This window comes from Tigriopus californicus, chromosome 8 (assembly GCF_007210705.1).
Source record: "Tigriopus californicus strain San Diego chromosome 8, Tcal_SD_v2.1, whole genome shotgun sequence".
Lineage (NCBI taxonomy): Eukaryota > Metazoa > Arthropoda > Copepoda > Harpacticoida > Harpacticidae > Tigriopus > Tigriopus californicus.
Genome location: NC_081447.1, coordinates 1,112,291 through 1,129,841, shown reverse-complemented (window position 1 = coordinate 1,129,841; position 17,551 = coordinate 1,112,291). Strand labels below are relative to the sequence as shown.

The 17,551-nt window shown below is 41.6% G+C and overlaps 2 protein-coding genes across 3 annotated transcripts; both read left to right on the top strand.

The window, feature by feature from the left end:
• Nucleotides 1-1,351: 1,351 nt before the first annotated feature.
• On the top strand, nucleotides 1,352-4,232 carry LOC131884435 (uncharacterized). Its single transcript, XM_059232213.1, has 4 exons — nucleotides 1,352-1,608; nucleotides 1,676-2,284; nucleotides 2,445-2,633; nucleotides 3,647-4,232. Exons 1-4 carry the CDS (start codon nucleotides 1,446-1,448, stop codon nucleotides 4,153-4,155), a joined length of 1,470 nt encoding a protein of 489 aa, XP_059088196.1. The 5' UTR covers nucleotides 1,352-1,445; the 3' UTR covers nucleotides 4,156-4,232.
• Nucleotides 4,233-6,575: 2,343 nt separating this feature from the next.
• On the top strand, nucleotides 6,576-16,321 carry LOC131884428 (mucin-2-like). 2 transcript variants are annotated; one of them, XM_059232204.1, is made up of 3 exons: nucleotides 6,576-6,764; nucleotides 6,844-6,907; nucleotides 13,389-16,321. In XM_059232204.1, the coding sequence occupies exons 1-3, from the start codon at nucleotides 6,718-6,720 to the stop codon at nucleotides 16,233-16,235; spliced, it is 2,958 nt and encodes a 985-aa protein (XP_059088187.1). In that variant the 5' UTR covers nucleotides 6,576-6,717; the 3' UTR covers nucleotides 16,236-16,321. The 2 variants fall into 2 exon arrangements, 1 of the variants encoding a protein (XP_059088187.1); XR_009373720.1 differs by lacking the exons at nucleotides 6,576-6,764; nucleotides 6,844-6,907 and adding an exon at nucleotides 11,716-11,855 and having other exon boundaries at nucleotides 13,389-13,528.
• The last annotated feature ends 1,230 nt before the right edge of the window (nucleotides 16,322-17,551 follow it).

Below are 17,551 nucleotides of genomic sequence, written 5' to 3'. Positions count from 1 at the left end.
ACTGGTCTTTGAGTGATTCTCTATCAAAATCAGATTCATGTACAAAGGTATCAACAAAAACTGTCCAATGGAGGCAACGTGTTTCCCCCTCAATGATTTCCACGATCAAGCCACGTTTATTGGAACGCTACAAAGCGTCGCTTTTGAAGCACTTTCGTGCTATGGTTGTGGAAAGGGTGGTTTTCCACCAAAATTTGCTGAAACCGAAAATATGCAAGGAAACACATGCGCCGGGTTTAATAGCTATGTTATGTAATGCAAGAATGCTTGCACTTATTTCCAGCTGGCGAGCCCGAATTCCTAATTCGGTGGTGGCGATGGAGATTGAAGAGTGTGCGTTGAGATTCATTCCGCTTGGGTGACTTTTTTTCCCTCCAAAGCTGAATAATGATTATCATGAAACTCTCTCTATCTAGTGTATAGGTATTAGCCAGACATCTTTCACGTCTCAAGGCCATATTGCTAGGAAAACGTTCTACTTGAATCTCCGACAAACAGTAGTGTTTCAACAAGAAATTGGGTTGGTTCTTTTGCAGCGAAAAGGAAGATTAAGTTCGTTTTAAACCGGTACATATGACGGATTGGCGTTGACTGAGAGACGAAATGGTGTCTTTTTTTAAGGTAGCTATGTCGTCTTGGGAAGGAATTGCTCGTCCAATTTTTGCCTCAAACATGGTCTCCATGACGAATGAGATTAGCAAGATCCCATCTTTGAAATGAACTCGCATCAAATTGATCTATCCAAGAACAACGTTGTCTTTCAACCATATTGGAATGGAAATAGGTTTTTTTTTCAGGAGGAAGTCGAGCTCTTCCGAGTCAACCCAGGTGATTTAAGTTATTCGGGCATCAATATGGAGACTTGATATGAAGCTCAATTCGTCATAATGCAAAAGTTCGAGAGACAGTTCTCGTTCAAGCATTACTCCAAAGGAAAACATTTCACAATCGACTTCGTGGCATAAAATGATTGAGAGCAAGTGGTTGGATGTCATTGACTGATTGAGGTTGCAACAGCAATGAAGGAAAACGTATCATGTCTTCGAGGTAATTGAGGTCTGAGCGGAGCGAGATCGAGGTGAAAGCAATACTCACACTCGACAAGCCCCTAATTTTGGACTTTCTAGAAAGGCTAGTAATTAAATTGTCTGATAAGATTACAATTTTCAAGCCTGAGCTGAAAGCACCGAACAAAGAGGGTTTGCGTGTCAAGTCACAAATGACATGCCAGGTTGCAGGGATTCATTACGCTATTTCCCGTCCTTTTTGAAAAATCAGAATTAATCTTGATGTCAGGAGGAACTTTGATGTCCTAACCTGAGACTCTTTGGACTCTTTAGAATCCATCAGAGAACCTGTTTTGCCAAACTCGACAGATCGTCGCTGGCCCTCAGTTTTAGGAGGTGATTTCGACTTAGAGGAGAGTGATCCCGAGCTGGACCGTGATGAGATCCGGGGTTTTGATTCTCGTCTTGGGCCAAGCCCTGGCAATCTATGGAGCTCATCATATTCGCACGGGAACTGCCTCCATTGAGGATTTTCAAAGCTTTTTCTCTAGTGATGTAGAACCGAAGGGTCAAAATCAAGCTTCTCGACAAACTGCACCACGTAAGAAATGAATTGAAACTTTTTGGAACACAATGGTCGGATTGCGATTTGGCTCTATTTTTAATAGAAGACACGTCCTCGAATTCCAACTCTGCTCCGGTTACTGATTCAACTAATAGAAATACGAAGAGCAACTCATTTGGATCACAAGGCAATGGGAACGACAATTCTCGTGGATCACCAGTCAACAGGAATACAGAGCCGTTTCGACCACAAGCCAACAGGAACATTGATAAATCGTTTGAATTCCCAAGCAATAGGAACGACAATGTCTTCAGATCCCAAGAGAACAGGCAGGACAACTCTTTTGGATCGCAAGGCAATAGGAACGAGGACTCTGGTTTTGGAAGAACCGACGACGACTTTTATTGGCAACAATTGGGAGGCTTGGAGGAATTCGATTCCAACGTCTTTTACAACTGGGACAATTTCGGGCAAGGGTCTTCATCCGGTAAAGCTGGGAACAATCCAAGTCTGCAAAGGCCAAACTCTGGTTTCGTCTCCGGGGGAACTTCAGAAGAATTCGACGACGACGATGACGAAGAAATAGAGGATGAAGAAGAGCAAGACGAGGAAGACGGAGAAGGCCACGCCCAAGATGTTGTGGAGGAACGATCTGGCTCTTCTTCTTCCTCATCGGGTGCCTCTGGTTCCTCCAAACCCAATTGTCGAAAATGTAAGTTTCAAAATATTCTATTAAAAAAAAGGTTTTCTCCGAAGGCGGGATTCGAAGCCACGTCCTCCGGGGAACCATGTCGTGCCTCTATCGGGTACATTAGCCCACTTGGCTACTATAGCTATCCAAATGTGAACAACTTAGATCTTTGGTTTTTCAGTGTCTCAGAACAGTTTAATCCCGGGTCCAAACAACAAAGACTATTACTTCTCCTGGTCCAAGGAACAACGCCCCAGTAAAGGCCAGAGCTGGAAAAAGGCTCGCGACTTCTGCCTCAACCGATGCATGGATTTGGCAGCCATCGAATCGCCAAAAGAAGACGACTTCATCGCCAGTCATCTCGAGAGAGGTAAGTTTGGGTGTCCTTCTGTTCAATAACATTAGACAACGAGTTTACTCAACTTTAGGTTGAAGTAGTAGCTGTCGGAAAAAAAGATGAAGAACCAAATGGTCGATTTTTCAATTTCGCGAATTAGCTATGCCATTAGTTAAAATGGCGCTGAGGTATTTTCGTTTCGTTATCCAATGAGTCCTCCAAATGTCTCAATTTTGACTGCTTCAAGTAGGCTTGTGTTAATGGAACAGTTGCACCCAAGTTTTAGTTTTCAGCTTGGGTTATGACGAGCATGTTTTTGATAATTTGGATGATAAAGTGCTCTTTTCTGTAGAAATAACTAGTTCTCATTGAACTTGAGAACCCAGGCTGAATCTGGCAACGAAAAACTTGTTGGGATGAAAACCAAGATTCCCGGACAAAATTTTGATCGTCCATCAATTTAATCTACCATTTTTATGGGAACAGAAATGGCGTAGCGGTTAGTGCAGGTTCCTAACATAAGCGATGTCCCTGGTTTAATTATTCTACCCGGCCTTTCTCAAAGAAACTTGTATTTGAATGCCAACCACGCCCACAGACAGAGAACCAATCTTTAGCTTATTGCATTGTTAATTGACACAACCAATATACCTACGATGTGAAGGCTGGGTTCCCTGGCCTTTCCAGGTTCAACCCTCTGACCCTGGATCCCAACTACTACAAAACAATTGATAACCAACCCCTTCATGTCCAAATGCCCCTTAAAAATAATTCAAATCAACCACACCTCTTACCTGGATGGAACCACAATCGCACGCACGTGTCCCTTAAGAGTCCCAAGAAAATAGGATTTCTTTTTCCGATGCATTTTCCTGGTTGACGTAATTGTCGCATGTTGCCATCGACAATCGGGACTCAAGCGCTCTGATATTGCTTATCACTCGCTAACATGAGAATACGAACGAATCCCTTGGTTTGACCACCTTGGTTCCCACTATGCAATCGGCACTCTCTCTGCGTCTCTAATGGTCATTTTTTCATTGCAGCGAAATACGTGGAAGGAGCTTGGATTGGTGCCCGATTGTGCTTTTCGGAGCCAGATTGTCCCAAGAATTCCCATTGGTATTGGGTTAGTTCCAAAAAGAAACTTCCCCAAACTGGATCATGGTCCCGCACAGGCGGACTGGGTGATCCACAGCCCGACAACTTATGTCAATACTATGGTGGACCCAAAGAGGAATGTGGAGCCATGTTGAACAACTGGTTTCGAGATGGTGTTCGATGGCACGATTTAGCGTGTGCCCAACGATTGGGATTCGTGTGCGAGGTCAAAGTGACATCATCGGCCTCTAAATCGTCTCGCCAAAACGGGTCCATTGGAACCGGACGCCAAGAACGATCTCAAGGGCGTGGCAGTCGAAGGACAACCCCTCGACAAGAAATTCGAAACGGAAGAAACAACCGCAATCGTTATGGAGCGGGGCGGGACAACCAACGGTCAAGAAATGATGGGCGTGGGAATGACTCGGCCCGAAATCGCTATAATAAGAGATAGGCGATAAGCTATGACTGACAATGTTTTTATTGCGTTAACTAATCTGAAGTCAATATATCCACCTAAGCAATAGAAAACTTGACCTTGATGAAGGAAGGGTGGGTCACTTTGATGCATCAATAGGATTGGTTGCGCAATCGGAGCTTGCGAAAGCTTGCAAAATTCTCCATGTGTACAATTTCAGCTTTAGTGCAGATATCCGTACCACGAAACCGAACACATGACCTTGATGTCGACTGGTCTAGACCCTTTACGACGTGCCGAGCTTTTTTCATGAACATTATTGCAAGAAAAGTCCTAGATGCGGAAAGTACAGCGTATAAAACTTTCATAAGCCGTGTGATGATCACGGATATCAACAAGGGCTCTGTTATCTTCCTTTATTGACAACGATGGTTTATGCCTCGGGTTCCAGTACCTCTGTGAAGGTCATGTTTTATGAATGCTCGCCGGGAAATGGCCAGCACTTCATTTTTCAAGAGGATACATCATCCAATCTGAAGATGTACCTTAAATAACCAACCAAGGGAGTGCTCAAGATTGATCGTAAACTGTCTGGCGCGGGTGCATTTGGATTGCAAAAGTTTCAAGTGATCGAACGAGGCGTACTTTACACGACATTACGTACGTATTTATTTGAGCGTCAACTTTACTTCCAGAGCTTCCGTCTTGCACATGATTAGTCAAAATACGATATTGATTGGATGATAGAAAACACCACATTTTTCTTTGTCCTATTACATTGTCTTGATAACATTTTGTCCCTCGACAAACACTTGTATCCTTGGCCGAAGGGCCCAACTTTAATTAGTCTCCCTAGCAACGTATTTGCATCCTCTTTGATTAAAACAGTCCATAATGGTCTTCCAAGAATGCTCTTCTCCGACATAGATAACCTATAAGTGAACGACCCATACGACAACCAACCCAATATTACTCTCATAATAGGGAATGGTGTTGTTTAACCACAGGTTGACACCTGACGTGACAAAAGATAACTTCTAACATCAGTTTGAAGTTCTGACACCAATCGGATAAATAAGGAGGCCATGGGCCCTTTTCTTTTCAACAAGATTACATAATATTCAAAAGAAGACATTCAATTCAAGATTGGTTCAACCTTGGCATTGAAACATGTCAAACTGTGCATGACTATTCCACTTTGACCGACAAGATTAATGATATAAGACAGGCACGGATAAGCAGCCCGATCCGTCTAAACTGTCCAAAAGCCATTCTCGTCTGTACGTCGACGAGATGCTATAAGAGGAAGATAGTAAAAGGCCTTTGTTCAGGCATACAATGCACAAACACGTCTTTAACGCCATGGACCCAAAGGTTAAGCTGACGAAGGCATAATTTCCCCCGGAGACAAGCAAGCTTGACAAATCAGCCTTAATTCGAGATGGGTAAGATGGAACTTGGCTGCATATGGGAATATATTCAAATAATCATTATATAACTAGCTACAAGAGTCGCACTTTGTGACCAGATTTGACAAGAATCAACTGAAAGCAACTTGGCAGTACTTCAAAGTACTTACGACCTTAATGAATAGACGACATTCAACGCGGTAATGGGATCGAAATGTCAGAAGTTAAAAAAAAAAGCTAAACGCACTTGAAAACCAGTAACTTTTCGAATCATCTTCAATTCTTCACACATGAGAGCCAAATGCAAGTGGAAACAACCCAAGAATGGCATCAGCCAGTCTACTACATGGTATACTGCAACCCATATTCATCCATTAAATTACAGACAGATCACTTGGCCAGTATTCCTTATCGGGGCCTAGACTCATCGTTCCATCACACCAGACATCCATCATCAACCATTGGAGCTCCAAATTGATAACCCAATGGCATGAAGTCGCGTTTTGTGTATATTCCGAATAACCCAATAGGTTCTAGCGATGATTGGATGTAAAAGGTACTTATTATCGCTGGATGCCGGGATGCCCAGCTAAGACGAGCGCTCCACCTTCAGGCCCTCAGGCCCAACTCATCATCACCTTTGACCGAGCCACCTACCAACACTACTGTAAGTTTAAGTCCCTCTCTGGGTAGCCACCCACCTGGTTTGAAAGCATTCACGTCACTGGAAGAACGAAATTGTAGACATGACATGATTCTGATAGGCGATCGATCCCATCTTTGGGTAAGAAGTCATAAAGCGAATTATGTAACCGATATGAAGGTAATTATCGTGATGTTTTGTGTGTCGTGCCAGAGCCAAGTCAAGATCCTGGCCGATAGACTAATGAAATGCGGTCGTCAATGGGATCTTTTTTTACAAGTGTGCTCATCCTGTCTACCAAGGCGAGTTCGCTCGGATTGAGGTGGAATACAATGCTCAACCAGGAGTATGAAGAGGATCCTCTTGCCCATCCTCCTCCTCCTCCTCCTTCTTCTTCTTCCCTCCCTCCTTCCCTCCCTCCAAAAAGATCATCATGGTTGTGACTTGTGACTTGTGTCCTGGTGTTGCCAAATACGAAGAAGCATCGGAGCTCTCAAAGGTAAACCCAGTCAATCCAGGGTTTAGTCCCGTGTTGAATGCGTTTGGATGAACGTAGCAACTATCAGAGCTGATTCACTCACCAACGGCCCAAAGTAGGGAACCTCACTCTCATTTGTGCTCTCAAGTAAAGGTCAATATGTCCTTTTGGTGATCTGTGACCTTGTTTTCTAGGGTCCAGAGAGCCTTTTCTTCGACCATTTCAAGCTCCCAGTTAAAGAAGAAAATGAAGAGCCTGGTAAGATGTTCAGCGCAGATAACATTTAGTACAACATAAAGAAACCATAACATTTCATATGATTCACACAAATTCCAATAAGAGTCGCGTATCCTCTGAGAATGAGAAGAATGAACAACCCAAGGACTAATCTAGAAATGTCTGTGCTTTTTGTAATCCTAATGTGCCACAGATGCTTATGGAGAAAAAGTACTCAAGTTGGTTCCCAAAGTCGACTCTCCTTTCCACATATTTTCCTGGTCTTTTATTTGCTCCGAAGATACACTCTCACATGTAATATCAATGTTGACACAAATAAATCGTGCCCATAACACTTCTCCTCAAATCAGGAAAGTATGGCGGATAACCCAATGATTGCTTCTCGCACGCGCATTATCATGCACTTTTCAGGGGCATTGCAGTACCTGGAATTCATCCATTCCTGAAAGTAGACAATGCACAGACTGTCTTGGTCGTCACTTGAAGAGAGAACTTAACTTAAGCCCATTCTCAAGTGTGCAGTGTGAACTATCATTCTGAGAATGGAACCCGACGAGCGTACGATTTTTTACCCACTCGGGGTGTTGCCATGTTGCAACTTGCAACCCTTCTATTTCCAGGAATCGTTTAAAATCGTGACACTCACGTCTTCACATTTACTCATTCATTCATCTATGTATCCTTCCGTTTGCACACCCATCCATCCATCCATCCATCTGGGTGGCTCAAAACGGGTCTATCTTATTTATGGCGCTTCATCAGGCTTGTCCTGTAAAGCTCGTTGCCAAACTTGACCTCTACCAAAAGCCCCGTTAGCATCGGGTTCATCTTCAGTTTTGGCATGAACAAAGAGTCACAACTACGTACAACAACAACAACAAATACAACAATGAGAGATCAGCATTCCTCTTCCAAGCAGTTTGGAATTCCGAATGGACGCAAAAGATTCCAAAGAGACTGTGGTTTGTGGAGGCTCGGACCTGTCCCACTTTTTCGCGTGCTCATCATGAAAGCGTTCGAAATCATGATCGATCAGATAGAGGATGTAATCGGACAAGGCCTCGCCTTTGAATTGGGACAAATGGGACAGAAAAAAAAACTTATGATCTCCGGGCCAAATCTGCTATGGAATTGGGGGGAAAGAAGTTAAATGGCCTCTTAGCGTTCATAGATCGCAGTCATTGGTCAACCAACTCAAGTGGAGATGCTCGATCATGGTCCAATTATTGGAGCCTATCAATGAGTGAAGTGTGAAACTAATCAATGTAACTGTTAAACCCGATTCGAAGACTTCTCGTCTGGAATTCGGGGTGGGGAGGAAAGCTCAACCAATCAAATCGGCTGGAGAGGAAACTAGCTATTTCTTCTCTTGGCATGCATAATATTTTTAGTGGGAGACACGCAGACAGAGCACGGAGAGACCACTAACCAGAATTTATGACATTTGTCCACGGGCCATTGAATCGCACTTGAACATATCAGACGAACGTTCCCATTTCCTCCAAAATTGCGAGTTTGAAAAGGAAACTTAAAAAAAAAACCTGAGCATGTCACTCTATTTAGTCACTCCTTGTGTTTAGAGAGAACATTGTTTTCGACTGGTTCGATAGAAGCTAATTGATTTCTGGTCGTGGCTTATTGAGGCGATATGGTGTCTGACCACAGATAGATGTGTAGATTTTTCTTCCATTCGGTGGACGCTTCTGGTTGTTACTTCGTTTTTGTTTGCAATTAAGCATTACGTCATCTTCAAGGCAAAAACGGTAAACAATGGGTGAAGTTCAGATTTTCATTCAAGCTCTATTTTGTTGACGGCGATTGGATGGTTGGAAAGGGACCGATGCAGATCGTCCTGATCCTTTTGTGTTGCCGAGGATCTTTAATATTGATATCGTACTGGAGAAGACATGATCAGAGTTCGGCTTTCCAAACAATGTTTATTTCGTGAGGAAACACAAGAAAAAACAACAAATCCCGGGACCCACAGGGTAGTGAAAAAGATATGTTTGTCGGTAAAATGTGCCGGGCATCAATTCTTCAAACATTAGGTCATAGGACAAGCTCAACCGAAAAAGTATCAACAGGAAGAACATCAATTAGGCGCCTTTTATAAAACTCAGGTCAATTTATCTCAAACTGCATTAACAATGATTTGACTCCACAGAACCCAAGTTTATTTAATGTTTTTATTTAGTATTTGTACTAAAAGTCATGACGAACTAGATAACAAATAAAGGTGGTTTAAAATACTCACCCATCTGTAACCGGTATTTTGGAACCGAATGGAATACTGAACAACGCTAAAAGGAGGCAATTTTTTATGATCATTTAATGAACACCAGTCCCTTTCTTACTTTCCATTATGAGGTAGAACGAGTAGTAAGTTTTGACATGGGAGCTCATACCCACTATATTCATAAGTTTATCAATTACATTTCATGAGTGTGAGAAATCGTACCAGTTTGTTAGGTTTACATATAGTATTGTTAGAAAAATGCGTTAATTAAGGCGCTACTTTTGGCCTAGTCTGACCTTTATATGCTAATTATACTTATTATGTCAAGGAGAATTTGAAATGAATGTAATCACGCGACACGGTGGTCCAAAAGCCCTGTCAAGTTTCCAAGGAAATGCCAAAACACATTGGCACTTTTTAGATCGTAAAGGAACAACTTTGGTTTTATTGTTACCGATTTTCAATGTCGCAAAAGTATTCTTCTTTGCATAATATCAAAATAGCTCAAAAAAATTTATATTCGGGCTCAAAAACCCTCCAAAAATGCAAATTTTTGAAAATTTACTTTGGAACCATCGAAAGTACACTTGATGAAACAATCGTTGAAAATATTGGGAAAATCAATGATCCCTCAAAGAAGTAGTTTTCAAACAGTTCCACAAAGTATTCAAGAAAAGTCAGAATCTGTAAAAATTAAATGAGCTTCAAATGATTGTCAAAGATTTTTTCAAAAATTACACTTTTGGTGTTTGAAGCGAACATAACATTGTTAGCTATTATGAATTATGGAAGAAATAGAAAACACTATTTTTGATTTGTGATATTAAACGATTTCCAGATCAAGCAATGATTTATTAACATACCAAACACTTCAAAAGATTTTACAACTTTCTTTTGATTGGCCTCTATGGCGTGTTAAAAAAAACAGACTACCTGAGGTCCAATTCCATAAATTGCACCTGTAATCACTTGTCTCCTTAACATACCTAAATCCCTCTGGACATTGAGAAAATGAGAATATATTGCATACACGGATGAACTTTAGACCATTCCATTTCAACATGCTCTTCAAGAGGTTTGAAATTTGTAACAATGAACACTGTCGGTACAGTGTTCAGAGAAGGTATAAAAGGTATCTAATACTGTATGTCTTCAAAAGCATCCATGAGCTTTGTCCAAACCCAGGATTTAGGGTCAATTATAATGACCGTAGAGGCTTAATGTGCATTTTGAGAGCACCTTCAAGCCCTCGAGAATCCAGGCTAGTTAAAACAATGAAGTCCACATCTCTTCTTTCTCGGGCTCCTTCATTGTTTAATTTGCTTCCCTCTAATATCCGTAAGGAATACGTAGGCCTTATTGATCCGGTAGCATCTTTCAAGTCAGACTTGGACAAATTTTTAGAACGCATTCCAGATCAACCCTATATTCAAGGACTAGCTCTATCTGCCAATTCAAATTCATTGGATGATCAAATATCATGTAAAGATTGAGAGGTAATAGATAGACAAACTATAACCTTCCATTTTAATAGTACTGGGGATTACATTCTCTGTAGCGGTTAGAAAACCCCGTAAAAAAACAAGCCAAAAAAGGGAAACTTTTGGACCACCCTCGAAGTAGGTATTTATTCAATAGCGGGGGCTTTCTTTGCGTGCAGTTTAACAAAGTGAGGTTTGAAGAAAGTCGACAAGGTCAAGAGACCTTGAATGCGTTCGCCCATCTCATGCCGTCGAGTTTGAAGAGAAGAGCAAGGGCTTGCCTGAGGTTTTTTTCAGGTGAGAGGGCATGATGAAATGGAGAAACACGTTTTAGGTGTTGACCATATGGACGTTTACCTGAGTTTCTTGCTTACTCACCAACTTTCTGAATACATTGTAAGGAGCTGGTGAAGACGGCATGAAAAGGTGACTCACATCTGCTAATGCTACCGTGTGAAATTAACCAAGACAACCAATGTGGCTTGTCAAGTGAATGCAGTCATGAACAACTGGCGTTATTCCATGGAGTAATAGCTATTTATTCAATAGCAGGGGCTTTCTTTGCGTGCAGTTTAACAAAGTGAGGCTTGAAGAAAGTTGACATGGTCAAGATACCTTGAATGCGTTTGCCCATTTCATTTCATGCCGTCAAGTTTGAAGAGAAGAGCGAGGGCTTGCCTGAGCATAATATTTCTAATGGTTGCGTTTGTATTCCTGTGCGTGTTGGAGAGGGAATTTTATTCTCCTGAAAACCGGTCCTTGTAAAAGAAAAATCAAAGACAACATGCTCAGAAAACCGCACTGTGCATGCATTGAATTTGGACATTTATTTCAATTTATCTTAGTTCTCCCTCCTCAAAATACCCAAAATCAAGGTGCCGGACCACATTTTCCTTGAATTTCCCTCAATTGACATGCCTTATAACCCATTCTATTGGCAAGGAAGACGCAACACACATCTAGCATGTTTTCTTGTCCGTTTGGGTAAATTACCTCCGTAATGGACCAGGTTTTCCCAACTCAATTTCAGTCACTCGATCATGAAAGAATGTTGGTGGAGTTTTAGCTTAGTTCATCCCTTGCAGCCACCCTGGATTTGAACTCACTAGCTTCTCAGGCCCTCCTCAGCTATCTTCTTCAAATCCATAGACGGCAGCACAGGGTATAAATCTTACAGTCCACCAAAATTCTTCAACGATCTCCCAAACACTCTCACAAAATATATAACCTTTAATGAGAATTGGTTTTCAAGGTATGATTTTTACTCGAAAGCGCTCGAAGCCAATTCTAACGTGTGGAAATGTTCTTTCTCTTCACAAGTGACTGGAAACTTGCTTTCCAGCCACTCTTGAACACAGAGATATAAAATAAATATTCTAACCGAGGCGTTTGGTTTACTTTGCGTGCATGAGATTGAATATTATGCCATCGAAAACCGGTCCTCAGAAAAGAAAATTATATTTCCACACCTGAGTCTCTGAAGACCTGTCAACTTCGTTGTAAACGTCTTTGAACCTCCAGAGAGTGATGAAAAGGAGGCTATATCCTGCTGGTCAATGCCCTTGGTCATGATTTTTGACCAATCTTCTTTTAAGAGAGCTGGCGGACTGAGTATCAATTTATGTATGAATGGCTTTTAATACGCTTTCTGAAAAGACATCTTCCCATGTTAATGCTATTTTTGGAGTAACAACTGAACTTTGTTCAAAACTTGAGTTTTGATAACCTTATTTACCTTATGTACTATATAAACTAGTCGATTATTTAGTTTTTATGACAGTTTTTATTGCCACTCTCCGTTATGTCCATGCGTAAAATTTATGAAAGAGAGTGTATAATCAATAGAGACGACCAAAATATGCCTTCAAATACCTTTTTTGATTCACTTAATGTGGATAAAAGCAGGTCAAATATGGCAAAAATATGACCTAAAGCCTATGATGTTAAGCATAAGAACAAGCCAGAGTAAGCAAAATGCTCTAAAATGATAAAAACGAACCAAAAGTGTATAAGGTTCTGTGAAATTGGAAGAATACGTAAAAGTGGAAATAAAGCACAAAGTAATGACAACGTCAGTAAGAACAATTTTGAAAGCAACAAAGGGGGCAAAAGGCAGATAAACAGAACAATGCTCATTTCATTCCCTCAAGCAATACTAGATTCCATTGGATCATTATTTGATTGCGTTTGTGATCTTCAGTTCAGTTCATTCCTTTAGACATAAGCATTTAACAGTTGTACTGACAATAAAAACTAACAAATATTTCAATGACCCAGTTTCGGTTGGAGGGCTGAGCCTTGCGAATTCAGGCATCAGATTGTCTGATTTTCTGATAAGCAATGCCATTGTCTGGTTTCAGATTGGTTCTCAATCGTTTTCACTTTCTCACAGACGTATGAAAGATTTCCCTAAACACAAAATGTGCATACAAATATGAAAAAAACCATGAAATATCCCTTAAATGCAACTAAACCAGTGATAGGACATTATACGGAGGACACATATTCTAACTTCCTTTATGAATGATATTGAATAGAGATAGGAGAAGAAAAATGGTCGGAGTAATAAGATGGTTGACTAAAAGTTGATACCACACTAATTATGACCAGCACTTGGTTCAGTACCCATGAAAAATTGTGAAAAGGGGAAGAGCAGAAAGCATATCGACAGTTTCCAATTGCAAACATTAAAGAACCTAACATTTTGTTTGGATCAGCAAAAGATTATCATTCATTATCATTCATTTCAGTTATCAGAATGCTCTGCGACTCTTGTTCTTTTAAGGTTTTGGTTTCATTGGTTCTGCTCTACCAACAATCTCTGGTTCAATGTCGGGCGTTCCCTCAGGATCTAATATCTTCAGAAGAAGGATACAGATACCCAGAGCCATCCAATCCTCTTACTCTCCCACCACGAAAGTCCACAACCACCATCATAACAACAAAAACAACTACTACTACTACAACTACTACAACTACTACAACTACAACTATTACTACTACTACTTCTACTACCACTTCAACTACATCAAAAGATGGCTATGATTATCCAGTGCCAAATAATCCTTTGACATTGCCCTCAAGGCCAACCACCACTACAACCACCACTTCAACCACCACTACAACCACCCCTACAACAACCACAACAGTCACGACAACTAATGCAACATCAACCACCACAACAACTACAACCACGACGACAACTACTGCCACTACAACAATTACAACCACTACAACTATTCCAATCCCTTCAACGACGGGCTATGACTACCCAGAGCCAGACAATCCATTAACCCTGCCTACCAGACCAACGACCTCAACAACAACTAAAATAACAATAACCAACGCAACAACTACTATAACTACGACAACTGCAACCACAACAACGACAACTACAAACCCAACGACTACAACTCCCAAGACAACTACAACCACAACTACAATTGTCCCAACCACATCAATAGCGGGTTATGATTATCCAGAGCCAGAGAATCCACTAACATTGCCTTCAAGCTCCTCAACCACCACTACCACCACGACTACCACCATAACAACAACTGCAACGAAGACCACAACCCCAGGGTATGAGTATCCTGAACCAGAAGACCCTCTGACATTACCTGCAAAGCAGACGACCACAACAAGATCGACGATAACCACGACAGTAAAAACAACAACAACAACAACAACAACAACGACTCATTCTCAGACCACAACCCTTGGGTATGGGTATCCTGAGCCAGAAAATCCTTTAACATTGCCTGCACAAGAAATTTCGATGATACCGACAATAGTCACAACAAAAACGACAACAGCAACAGTAACAACGGTGACCACTTCCACTTTTACTTCTACTAGTCTTAACCCTACTTTGAATACAGAGAACACAGTTGCAATTGAGTCAACAACTGCTTATAACTACAATGATGCAGAGGCATCTCTAACACAACGCTCAAAGGCCCCCTCAATAGAAACGTCAACAACTAAAACCACGACAATAACAGCTTCTACTACTGACATCCCAATAACAACAACTACTACTAGCACTACTACTGTAGCTACTACCGTTACTAAGACTATAATAGCAACAACAACAATAACAACAACGAGTTCATCAACAAGTACAAGAGCACCCTTTGAATTGAACAAGGATCTAGAGGAAGAAACTCAATCCATTGCCAAATTCGATTCGTCAATGATAAAGGAGATCACTCGTTCAAATCCGAGGATCACAACGCAAAGGGCTGATCCCACACTCGCCTCTACTCCAAACTCACTTTCAACCTCCCAGACGGTTGTCAATGGGCCATCCACCCATTTCTCGATGGACACTCCTTTCACTATGAAACCCACAACTGCGAGTCCAACTACAACTGCAACTGCAACTGCAAACGAATCCACCGAGCAAGAAACTGTTACGCCCTTCGACGCTTTCACTGAGAAGATTTCCACTGCCTCATCCACCGATGACGATGATAAAGTGTCAGTCACCTTCAGCACTGAGAATCCTTCTAGTGTACAAACCACGCCGTATGCAATCCCCAATTTGCCCAGTTTCACGGAAGAAGACGCAACAGTGACGCAAGATATGCCTTCTAGATTGGAAGATGCCGCCAATGCAATTCAAAATATATCAACCGACGACACCCCTGTCAAGACAGACTCCACAGCTCCCATCTTTCCGCCTTGTCTCACCGGTTGCGAAAATACTCGCCCAAGGCCGCCTTGTCCAACCTCCGTCCAGGGATTGGATCCGAACCTCGTTCTTATCCCAGGGATCACTTGCATTATTGGCAAATCTGTGGAATATGAATACGCCGAATATTCTCTAGAGGAAGAGGACGGGGAGGAAGGCAAATCGCTCCCATTTTCCTTTGATATAGGAAACGGGTCCGTGATCGAATTCATCACCAAGACTTGCAGTCAGGTGCTCGAGGAAGGCCTCGAAGTGCCCAATCCTGGGGTCAATTGTGTTGCGCTACATTTTGGTGCCACAGATCCAGAGTTCAACGAGACTTCGACAGAATATGACTATTACGACTTTCTGCCTGATCCAGATATACCTGAACTGAGAAACCTTCCGGCCATTAGCAATCAAAACCAGTTTCCTCAACATCTTATTGATGAGATCTTGAATTTGCAACAAGAGATCAACGGCATTGAAGACGATCTCATGTCCAAGGGGGTCACAGTTGCTTTAGCAGTTCAATCGGCCCGACCGCACACAACTCCATTAACTACTCCCAGGACCACGAGCACGACCATCAAGCCTTTTTCGTCACAAACGAACACAACACCGTCTACCACTTCTGCAATTCCTGTCATAACTACTGCATCCACAACATCGACGACGACGACGACGACAGCAACAACATCATCAACAACAGCCACAACAACTGTGAGGATCAGTCCAAGGCAAAACCCTCCCGGAAATGGACCAAAGGAGATCCCTTTCGATCAGTTGAGTGTGGAGGAACAACTCAAGATCCATAATCAGCCCATATTGATGAATATTAGAGCAATGCAGCCGGAAATGGAACAACTGACCAACCTGATCAATATCATCAACCGTCCACGGCCCAAGATTACATTCAGGGGAAAAGATATAGACATCGCATTGCCTGTGGTTTAAACAAATATAGCGCATTATAAGTTATTGCTTTAAGAGTCTCCTGTGCCATGAGTATCCTAATGAATATATAAATACATGTCTTTTTCACGCGGAATTATTCATTTATTTTCTTCATCCTGAACCAGAAATTAGATATAACAAATATATATCTAACGTCCAAAAATATATTGATATATGGACCAGAATTCCTGATTGAATCCCTAGCTTCAAATATTGCCCTCAAAATGACGTTCTAATGGGACGGGACGTGAATCAGGTACTTGGTAGAAGTGAGATGCCAGCTTCAGGTCTCCGCCTTGAGAGAAGGTTTTTGAAAGGGTGTTCTTTCGACCAGTTTTACCAATCTATATCCACTGGTTTTGAAAGTACCTTTCAGTAGGCTGGCAAGATTTATTGCAGAACGAAATCAATTGAATCCATGCAAGAAACACTAGTAGCGGTCTGAGCTCTAAACTGACGGAGGGAAGACCATTTTCAATATTCATTGATACGATGTACTGTTCTTCGGCGTATTACGAAAGCTGAAGACGCATTAATTACTTAACTTGCCCTTTCTGTGAAACAGATCTTAAAAGGTCCTCGACGTCAATCTTGGTTTTGTTTCATCGTTGTGACATAAGATGAAATGAGCTCCCACAACCGATTTTGACACAGGCATGATGGGAAATGAGAGATAACTTTCTTTATGCAAGTTCAGCTCATTCTGTTGTGTAATTTAGAAAGATAATACAGTCACGATGACAGGAAGAACGAGAAACTTTTCTTCACTTTCTTCCCAACAATAAATGTTCTGCCAACTTTAGGAGGAGCCAAGACACATCAAAAATGCTTGCCATCAAATTGAACTCCCCGGAATTTCCGATTTGCTGAATAGATATATACGGAAGTGGAAACGAAAACGTGTAGGGAGGCTCTACGTTTTTGGCATTGATAAATCCGTGAGAGAGTGAATTAATGGATTCCTGCATGAGCCGAAGACGCTTCAAATGTAAAGTTGTTCCACCATCTATTTGAGTGTTCTGAAAGCCTATCCGTTCCATTTGATTGTATTGTAAATGCTCGGAAGTCTAGACCCCCTTTCATGTCTTCAAGCAAGAAGTTTGGATCTCGTGACTTTGCTTATTATTATTATTCCTTCTCGCCTCTCAGCCCCAGCTTGTCAGGTCCATTTGATTCTAATCGTGTAATGAAACAGATTTACGTTAGAAGGCTTTTTAGCCGTCGAGGACATTTCCTGTGGCTTTTGTTTGCCCTAATTCAAGATCTCGATTTAACAATATTGAGCTCCTTAAAGGCACCCACATTTCCTAGCCACC

Coding starts and splice junctions, on each gene's coding strand:
- LOC131884435 (XM_059232213.1), top strand. CDS start 1,446: ATGAGATCCGGGGTTTTGATTCTCGTCTTGGGCCAAGCCCTGGCAATC. Junction 1,609..1,675: donor TTCTCGACAAACTGCACCAC/GTAAGAAATGAA, acceptor TATTTTTAATAG/AAGACACGTCCTCGAATTCC. Junction 2,634..3,646: donor CGCCAGTCATCTCGAGAGAG/GTAAGTTTGGGT, acceptor TTTTCATTGCAG/CGAAATACGTGGAAGGAGCT.
- LOC131884428 (XM_059232204.1), top strand. CDS start 6,718: ATGAACGTAGCAACTATCAGAGCTGATTCACTCACCAACGGCCCAAA. Junction 6,765..6,843: donor TCACTCACCAACGGCCCAAA/GTAGGGAACCTC, acceptor CTTGTTTTCTAG/GGTCCAGAGAGCCTTTTCTT. Junction 6,908..13,388: donor AGAAGAAAATGAAGAGCCTG/GTAAGATGTTCA, acceptor TGTTCTTTTAAG/GTTTTGGTTTCATTGGTTCT.